This window comes from Histoplasma capsulatum, assembly GCF_000150115.1.
Source record: "Histoplasma capsulatum G186AR genomic scaffold supercont2.9, whole genome shotgun sequence".
In the NCBI taxonomy this organism is placed as follows: domain Eukaryota; kingdom Fungi; phylum Ascomycota; class Eurotiomycetes; order Onygenales; family Ajellomycetaceae; genus Histoplasma; species Histoplasma capsulatum.
Window position 1 is genome coordinate 1,236,643 of NW_025544809.1, and position 10,214 is coordinate 1,246,856.

The window sequence follows — 10,214 nt, forward strand, 5'->3', positions numbered from 1 at the left end:
GGCTCTTGTGGCCTTATTTTTCATGGAATAAGGGGAAAGGGAGACAAAAAGGGGGTAGATACCTCGAGAATAGAATAGTTAACTTCTTCTCACCTTTGTCCCTTGTCGCTCCCCTTGTCGGAAATGCCAACCAGCCCAGCATTCAAAACGTAATAATCTGCTGAACTCGAAGAAACATTGATGTGATATTTACTATTGCCAACGGGGTATTATTCCAACTCGATTAATTATTTTATCTGTTGTTTGCCCGCGGAAAGTTATATATGCATCCATCATTGATTTAATCAGCAGTAACAAACAAGTGTGAGTGTCCCCTAACTACTCAACCCCACGAAACGCACACCTCCCTAAATCAATCGCAGGGGGAAAGATAGCCCGAGAAATGAAAGAGATTTTTACTCTCAAACATCTGTGGGAATGTATTCTAACAGTGGCCACATATGCGGCACATTTACATTTTGCTTCTCCCTGGAAAACATAAAGAGGAAAAGGGGTTAGGGGCGGACGGGGACGAGATGATTGCCGGGGGGAAGGAAAGACGACCCAAAGCCAATACATTCACAACATATCCAGCATGGATACAGGATCAATCACCAGGATCAGAATCTAATATATGCACGAATACTACATACGTACAGCGAACTAAATCGTTGCACATTAGACGATACCACCGCCAACCCTAGCCTTCCTACATGATGAGTTATTTGGCATAAGCTCAACCAGAAACGGAGTCCGCATTCTGCCAACCTCGTTAACTTATCAAAAATGGCTTCGGCGAATCTGAATCTAGCAATTGTCATTGCCCTTTTTTTAATACAGGTCTCTTCAATCCCAAAATAAGAAGTAGGGGAGAGGAAGGCAAGGCGAGGAATCATATCGGAATAGAAAGGGAGTTCTCAGTTTTGAATTGTGGGAAATTGAAAAAATAAAAATAAAAATAAAAATAAAATAAAATTCCCTGAGAGCAAAACCCAAATGCGAGATATGCATGAAGATGATTCTGAACTGGGCTGGAAGAATTTCTTTTATTAAGAGGAAAGGAAAGAGGGTTACTACACTACAATAATATAGATTATATAAATATTTTTCTCTCTTTGTACCTTATGAATTTCATGCGGATGTAGGGGTGTGCGTGTGTGTGTGTGTGTGTGTGTGTGTGTCTGCGTGTGAGAGTTGGTTTGGTTTGTGCTGACGAAGTTTAAAAAGCTGAGGTAGTAAGGGTAGGTAGACGGTAAAAAAAGGCGAGAGAGCAGAGAAAAAAAGAGCTGGATATATAAAGACAAAGCCATCCATCCATTCCATCACATGCTCCTTTTTGTAGTTAGGTACAGGGTTCCCACAAGGTGAGAAAGACAAAAGAGCAGAAAGTAAAATAAAGAGCAATGATCGGTTACAAACGCACGCCTCTCCCACTTTTTGTTTGGGAATGATATAAATTAAAAGATATCCAGGATACAAAGAAAGACAGGAAGCAAAGAGATGGAAAATGACAGGAGAAGCAAGGAGGGCAAATTTTAATTATCTGTTCCTTTGACTTTGTTTCAAGAGAAGGAAATTCGTTTCATCTTTTCAACTAACCTAAGATATGATATGTTCTATGGAGATTGCTCGCTGTGGATTTTATGTTGGACGATCAAATACAGCCCAGTCTCGGTTTCGGAGAAGGGGGTTTCGATGGGTACGTCGAGCAGGCGCGTGGGGCCATCTGGGTGAAAATATGGTGGTTTTATGCCGGAGTGACAAGATGCAATCAATGATGAAAAAGGGTATCACGAACATGGGGTCCCGCGTTTCATATGGGACGTGGAAAATATATGCAATGTTGTTGCTTGTGAGCGAAAAAAGTAAGGGATTGTTGAAGAGCCGTGGGTATTATGGGTCCGGGTTGGTTAACTGAGAAGAAGTCAAGGTTAGTTAGAACAGTGATGCCCAAAGCTTTTCACCGAGAGGATAGTTGAGAGTGAGAGGCACATACTCTCAATACAGGTCTCGAGTAATCCTGATTGTCCTGTAGAGAAATATTGCTCTGCCGATCTCCATTTGGATAAATAACGACATCCTTTTTCATGCGACTATCCGTAAAGCCTGGTACGTTCAATCGATATCGGTCGTTCGTACCCATTGCTCCCCCATTCATGGACATGCCTCCTTGGTAAGTCATAGGTGGACTTTGGATGGTGCTGTGGAAGCTCGGGGTCGGCGCCGGCGGCTCATAGCCGTTCACATCAATTTTCGTGTCATTTTCCCGACGTCGACGGACACAGAAGAGCCATAAGATCACGGAAATAATAAGTCCAATGGCCAGTAAGGTCCCAATAACAATACCCGCTATTGCTCCGCCGCTTATCGATGAACTAGACGTGGTTCCGCCCGTCTGGCCAGCTCCTGGAGGCAATGTCTGAGTAATGATTGCTCCAGAACTGGTCGACACGCCACTAGTTGCGGTAGCTGTTGAGGTCGACGTTGAGCTCTATATTTAGGAAACGTTGGAGCAAGATTAGCACAAGCATCATGAGTCTTTTAAAATCAGTGAGGCATAAATCACTGGACAAACACAAAAGTCCATAAAAATGAAACAATCATTGGAAAACATAGGTTTTCGTACAGATGTAGTGACCATTTTTCCAGACTGCGAACTAGTGACGGTCACCGTAATTGCAGCTTGAGATGTGGCCTGGGTATCAAATGTCAAAATGGATGCACATAACATACGGCTTCATCGAAGGTTTTAGGGGCCATGCGTTCATAATTCCATGTTGAGTTCGAAAAAGTGATAGATGAGGTAAGGAAATTAATTATAGGCAAGGGTAGCGGAAAATGGACTGGGACCTAAAAAAAATCCAACGTTTGTACTCACCGATAAGGGGGTTTGAGTTACTTGACCAATGGTTTGAGAGGGTTTCTTCAGCAGTAGATAGCCGAAGAGACCCTCTTGGGAGTTGCCGCACATGTCTGACGGGTACCCAGGACAGGGTTCGTTGCACGCACTTTGGGGGATAGTGCCACCCGGCACGTTGTTGGAACACCAGCATGATTTGCCTTGTAGAATCGCAACTGCATAATCATCGGTACAAGTAATGCGGCAGGCTCCGGTGGATTGATAAATACTAAGAACTATTTGAATTAAGTCAACAAAAGCCCTCCATTATCACAAGATCGATATAGCGAAACCGCGAAATAAGCAGCACAATACCGGAATCAAAGTTAGATCCTGTATTTACAGATGAGCAGTAGTCTAACGATACAGCGATTGTTGGAATTATCGTATGGAGGAAGGCGAATAAATAGGAGATGGCGACGAAATTTGAGCCCAGGGCCATGGCTCTTGAACTGGACCACCGAAAGGAAAATATCCTTTCTCGGTCCCTTTGGGAAGTTTCCTATCCGAGAGAACACAACACGAACGTTAGCTTTAGGTTTTAACACTTTTTTTCAGACGGCATAAAACGGAGGTGGGGTTGAATGGTCCATGAGTCGTGGCCGAATAATTAGCGGCGAAGGAAGAAACTCGAAACGGTTCCAAAGACCAGAGCTGCTTCTGAACCATAGTAGCTCTGATGAAGTACTATGTAGTGGAATGTGGGGTAAATAGGAAATGGAAAAGAAAAAGGGAAAACAAAAAGAAATATGTGAAAGGGGTGACAATGTTGCTGGCCTCGTAAACAGTAAGCAGTAGCAGTAAACAGCGTGCCAAGCCAGACAATCGATGTTGACGGATGGATGTATCAAGTGCTGAGGTGCCAATTCACGACCACGAAATAGGGACATGCCAAAAGGTCAAGATCTTGCTCAATGTTCCTGCTAACAAGTTCCTGACATTTGCGAGAAATGAAGAAAAGGAAGCAAAACACACATACTTCTTGATCTTCCAACCTCCTCGTGTTGATGCCTAAAGCCCTGTGGTAAACTTTATCTAGCCCTCCTGCAGCAGCCTTGAGGAGGGAAACGGCATTGATAGCAGACAGAAAGGACCTGTGGGCGTTAAAGGCAGAACAGCATCGTCGATGGAACTCGAGCGGGCTGTAGCCGGGAGAAGCGACCGAAACAAAGACAAACTGAGGTTTGCTCAAAACACAAAAAAAAGAGGGCAATAGAAAGTGATTGAAATAAAAGCAAAGGGCAAAGGCAAAGCGATAAACAAACGGCCGTGGGAATCGTCGACCACGACGTGTGCAACGGGGTGCCCGGAAAACCGAGAAAGACTGCGGGGGTGAGAGAGGCGGGGAGGAGGAGGGTGGAGGGAGGAGGAGGGAGCTGAATGAGAGATAAGAGACAAGAATCCACCGTGTGCGGCAACCGAGTCTGGAGAGCCGGAGAGGTTGCAGAGTTGTGGAGGTTGAGGATTGGGGATGGAGTTGAAGTTGAGGTTGAGGCTGGACAAGGAGGAAAGACACCAGCGCCTCCTGCAGGCCAAGTCGATCGGCGCGAGCCAGCCAAGGTACAGCAACTCGATGGGCCTTGGCTCCGCTTAACTAATGGCCGCGGAGTGCCAGCGCCAGCCCACGCCAGCACACGCCAGCCAACCAGCTCGCCGCCAGCACACAACCAGCCCACGCCGGTCCAACGCCGGCCCCAAGTCTGCTTGCTTCGATGAAAATGACAACGGGGGTTGATTGCTGGGCGATGCTGGTGCTTTTTTTCCCTGCAGACTGTGTTGGAGAGACTCCCAGGGTAAGGGAACGGGAAGGGCAAATCCTGGATTTCTTGCTCGCAATCCTGAAACAGCCGTCGTGGATGCAGCAAACAAGAAACCGTCCTTAAGTCTTCTTATTTCAATGTTCTATCTGCTCTGCGAGCAGGACATGGTCTCCTTTATCTCTTTTTTATAAATATGTAGACTGTATTCCCTCGTGACTTCTGCATCACTGTTGATGTGTTTTTCGTTTGGCAGTGCTCAAGTGACAAGTCAAAAACACCACTCCGCTTATTTTCCACCCATGGAAACAGGTCCATTCTTGCTACTGCGTACCGTAGTCATTTAAAACGACGAAAAGGCAAGGGGAGCCGATTTCTTTTTAAATTCTTACGCTTCGGACTCCCTGTTGATCCCTATGGGAATGGTTTATCTCGATCTTCAACTGTACTCCGTATACTGCGTTGCCCAGGATGGACAGGGGAATCGAGTTCCTCACAAAAGACAAGAGCGAAATTCATCGCCCACTTCTACGACAGGACGGGGGAGTGTGTGGCTTGGTTGGTTCGTCCTGGTTCGTCCTGCATTAGCCCCTGGTCTGGGAGTCTTCGCTGACGATATTGCCACCCAGCCATCACCAAATCTTTTTGGACGCAGGCGTGCGCGAGGTGGCCAATACGACTTGCTCTTCAGCGGTCTCTTTTTTTGACTGCCTTTTCTACCTTTGTCGTGGAGTCCTTTTGGCTTTTTACTGTAAAAGTCTCAAATCGACTTTCGGTGATGCGGATGAATACGATGTTACCTATGGATCCCGCGATGCGTCCTGATCTTCTGCTGACAGTCATCCTGATCGTCATTCCATGATGATACTTATCCCAGCATCATTCTGTGGAGGAAGGAGTAAAGGGGCCCTCCAACAAAATAGTAAGCTACCCGGTGTCGACCGGTCCTGCATGATGACATTTTCTGGAACCAGAAATCAATTGAGTTTGGCTCATCCATAAAACCCAAACAACCTCCCCTGCAGGAGCACGCCCCCCTTGCATATCCCCCTTGAGAGGCTAGGTTTCACATTCCCAACCCCACGTTCCACGTGAGCAACAACAACAACCTTGGAACGAGCACCGATGTTGGACGTTGTGGAAAGGAAAAGCAAAAGGAGACGGATAATGAATATTGTTGCAGTGTTTCCAGTTCCAACCAATTTTCTATCCATCACATGGTGGGTAGAAAATCTCAATACCAGACAGAGCTCAAGCTTTGAGGATCATAGTTGACCAGATAAATTTCCAGGGCGCATGGGGCTGTGTACCATGTTCTCTACTAAAACTAATAGGCATTTCTACCACTACCAATCCGTATCAATTCTCTAAACCATAGAGCAATAATGCCGCATTTTGATACCTTAGCTAGTAAATACATATCTCTCTCTCCTCCATGTGGAAAACCATTGGCCCTGACAAGCCCATCCTCTCCTTCCCACTCGTAGTATCCCAAGGGCATCAGATCGCCAGGGCAGGAAAGTGGCGAAAAAGCTAACTCATCAAGAGATCTTCAGATCCGTGAATTTTCGTGAATGTGCGAGTGTCAAGTGCCGCAGCGCTCATATACAACCATAGGGATTGGAATGTATTTCCTTGATTTAAGCTGGCAATCAGCTGTTTATCTTTTATTTCCTTCCATTGAGGGATCAGATCCTTCATGAAATTTAAACCAGTTATGCATTAATTGCTCCACTACGCATTTCGTTATTCCTATCGGTCCTCGGCCGGCAACTTTTTCCCTTCTCTGAACTCTTAGAGCACTTGAACCAGTTACTAATAAATAATTTTCCGAACCAGCGTCGTCAATATAAAAAAAAATGTCGTGGCAACTCTAAACAGTTTCCTCCAATAGCCCTCCCCCGATACAAACTGTGTTCATCTATAGATTGCTTTTTTCTCCAATTTATTTTCCTTGAGAACCCCCCCAAGCAAGGAACTTGTTAGAGAGCAACTAGGTTTGAACAGGGTTGAGTATCTAGAAAGTTCAGCGCTCCACGGCTTGAGTTAGTTATTCCTCCCAACCACCGACTCTAACCCCTCCTAACAAGTTCAGTGCAAGCATGCATACCTGTTTTATAGGGCTCGCCCTGGAACGAAATCTGCCCCGGGGCCCCTGGACCTCTCATACCGGTAGAGCCGTTCGGCCCGACGCTCCCTCTTTCCCCAGATTTTTACTCACCACTCGTTGGATATATCCTCCCTGGGGATTCGAGCACCATCTATTGCCTCCCGCGGGGTGGAAGAGAAGGAGAGAAGGAAAGAAAGAAAGAAAAGTGGGTTATTCAATTGTGTTTCCGACAGGGCCTCCTCGTAGGAAGCAGTTCCATTCATCACTGTTTGCGATTGTTGGCTCGTTGATCCCACAAAATTAGGTGTGCCAGAATTTGTGTCACTCTGCATATTCCCATCTGCCTGCCTCCGACATCTTTGATGCAAGATAACCGCTGCCAAGCAACGCCAGGTTGCACACTCTTTGTTGGCTAGAATGACACGTGACCACACCGATTTAACCGCTAAGATACAATGAACTGGCCTTCCACCTTCATCAGGTTATGGCCTTTGGTCCTTCAGCGCTGTCAAATGCTTGAAAGTTTTTCTTCAATCTAGTGGTTGATTCCGTCTTCCCTACGGTGGAGGTGGTGATTGTTGGTTTTGGAGCAGATTAAGTAAGTAAGTGCCTTGGAGAGGGCAAGGGCCCAGCTGTCTCCTTTGAAGTTGTTTTTGCAATCATGATGCATGCAATGCCCCTGGTAGGCTTGCTGCCTCTCATATTGCTATGCTTAATTGAATTCTTTTGCAATCATGATGCAGATGTCTCTAGTAGACATGCTGCCTCTCCTCTCACCCATATACAGGATCACCCCGCCATTCTTTTTTCTACGCCTGTTTTATCTATTGCATGGCTCAACTTGCATGTTTTCTTGAATATCACCACCATTGCTTCCTGGGGCTTTTGCCCTCGCTCCCAGATTCTGTTGATCAACACTGCTACAAGTCTCCCCTGGAGAAGGCGTCTATTAGCCACCTGCACCTTCTACTCGGTGTGGGTCCACAGGCTTATCTTGCTAAACCGTGGCATTGGTCTTCATGTGCCGGGTTTCACCTTGAAGCGGGACTGGCTCTCTCTCTTGACGGGGGATGGCTCTTTGAGACCGATGGATCCATTTTCAGCCAAAGGCCAACGCGTTCAGGTCACTCGGCTCTAGAGGCTGGATGGAGTAATTCTGGTGGGGTGAAGAGATGGCGTTGGTTTTTTCAACTTATAGGAGACAAAAGACTGCTGGGCAACAGAAGAATATCAGACCCATAACAACCAGCAGTATAAGATTTCATTTCTTCACGCGAGCAAGAGTCACAGAGGTGATTGGAGCTGTACCAGGTCAGGCAAGGCTAATCTAGAAGTATAAACTGATGCTCACATTGGATAAAATGAAGATGTATGGGCGACAAATTGACGATGGCCAGATTATTAGAGCAAGCAGCGAAACAGAGGGGGAGTAAAACAAGTAAAGCAACTTAAAGAGATAAAAAGGATAAAAGAGCACAACACAGCAGTAGACTGCGACACATCGGCGAAGAAACGGAAAGAAGAGGGAACAAATACCACGCCTCCTACGCACTATGCCCAATTTAAAGTCCCGCCGTAGCACCACCCGCTTCAACCTTAGACTGCTCACGAGTATCCACCGCGGTGGTCGTTTTGATGGGAGAGGGATCGGGGGACGTAAGAAACGTATTTTCTTGCTCATCTGAGGAGCTTTCAGAGTCAGGCTCTGCGGGTCCTTGCTGAAAGTCGTTGGAACCAAGCCAATCCCCCACACTCCGAGCTGCCTCTCCAACTGGCATGTCGTCATCGTCGTCGTCTTCATCGTAGCCTTGGTAGTCGGCAGCCGCCGACATAGATAACACCCGGTTCAATGTCCACTGCATTTCTAGTAGTTCTCGACTAGGGAGCGGAAGTCGCTTCGGATCAGTGGTTTCGAAGACGACTTTGTGACCCGAAGTTACGGGCTGGCCATCGATATGGATAGGGACCGCCGAAACGCCACTCCTATAAGAAGTTTTTTGTAAACCTCTGCTTGACAGGGTTGGAGTATCAAGACGAATGGCATCTAGAGGTCCATGGTTGTATCTCGGCAGCCAATGGATCTCAGCCTCCAGCGTGGTTTTATCGTTGTTGTAGTTGAGCGGACGAATCGCGATAAGGCCGTCTCCCCACAAAGAATGGATATTATTGTTCATACATATCAAGTTAAAGCAGGCGTCAAATGGTTTCAGCGGGTTTTCGGGATCACGGAATATCAACGACCGCCAGGAGTTGATCTTGTCTTGCGTCCAGAAGTGGGGAATTCGACGTGTATTTGTAGACTCGATAAGGCAGTTGGGATAGATATGTGCCACTTGGTAGGGGCCTCCTTTCAAAATCACACATCTTTCTCCGTCGCGTTCTTCAGCAAGTGCTTTTGGCTCATTATTTAGCGCCTTAGCTAGTTCATCGACTAAGCGCTTTCGTTCCTCAACTGGCCCGTGTGATGAGATAGCACTATGACCACGAGGTTATCCATAGCAAAAAGCCAACGTAACCATTTGTTAAATGGTTGCGCTCATAGTGATATATATACCCGTGGGCGTGGCCACTCAACCCACCACCTATACACTGCGACCGCCAGCCGCAGCATAGTGGGGAACCACATCCGTCTAAATGTTCGTTGGTGGACATCCTGAAACACGGAGGAGAAGTGGAAATACGAAAAAACGAACGATTTAGCACGCAACTCGGAGGTGGATATTATTGGATCGTCGTAGTGCAAGTGTTTGTAAAACTGGGAGACAAGTGGAAATACAAAAGCTGATGGATATTGGATATTGGAAGTGCCGAAGTCTTTGTGTTGCGTCAGGTTTAGCTAAGCTGAACCTGTTGGGCACTAGTTGCCCAGGTGGCCCTCCACCGCACGTGATTACCCCTATATAGTTAGCTAGCGACCACAACAATAACAAGATCAACCATCCCACAGGTTATGGCCCAGATAGCAGTTTTTTAAGAAAAATGATGTGTTTTGATTAGAATACACTGCAATCAATATTATATTGAATAAGTTAGACATTATTTCTCTGAAAAGAGAGCTCTTTATCTATAAAAGTAATATAATTGATGGAATTACTGTCAAAACTGCTGCAGAGATTTCATTACTATTTTAAAGAAATCAAAAATTTATTTATTTATTTTCATTCAGAATCTTTCTAAATCAGATTGATTATAAATGATTCTTAATTATCTATAACTTTTATATCAGAATATAAGAAGATACTATATTTATAATCAAGAATTCTTCAATTCTTCTTCTCTGTTACTGAGTAAGAATCTATCTTAGAAGTAAAGAATAATCAAATTGAATATACAATAACAGAGAAAGATATAACAATTTCTGACTTAGTATAAAATATTGATAAAATATTAGAATATAAGAAATCTGAAAATGATATACTCAGTTCTATACTAATATCTATACTGAATTTTAATAATATAATAATTATAG

The 10,214-nt window shown here is 45.3% G+C and overlaps 2 protein-coding genes across 2 annotated transcripts; both read right to left on the reverse strand.

Moving 5' to 3' along the window:
* Positions 1-1,872: 1,872 nt before the first annotated feature.
* On the reverse strand, positions 1,873-5,478 carry HCBG_06645 (uncharacterized protein; the record flags this gene model as incomplete). The annotated part of the gene is made up of 9 exons (XM_045433694.1): positions 1,873-1,893; positions 1,976-2,470; positions 2,713-2,829; positions 3,222-3,380; positions 3,858-4,065; positions 4,144-4,472; positions 4,544-4,763; positions 5,133-5,320; positions 5,356-5,478. 9 exons carry the CDS (start codon positions 5,476-5,478, stop codon positions 1,873-1,875), a joined length of 1,860 nt encoding a protein of 619 aa, XP_045286007.1.
* Positions 5,479-8,307: 2,829 nt separating this feature from the next.
* HCBG_06646 (uncharacterized protein) lies at positions 8,308-9,397 on the reverse strand (the record flags this gene model as incomplete). Its single annotated transcript, XM_045433695.1, has 2 exons — positions 8,308-9,220; positions 9,300-9,397. The coding sequence occupies 2 exons, from the start codon at positions 9,395-9,397 to the stop codon at positions 8,308-8,310; spliced, it is 1,011 nt and encodes a 336-aa protein (XP_045286008.1).
* Between the last annotated feature and the right edge of the window lie 817 nt (positions 9,398-10,214).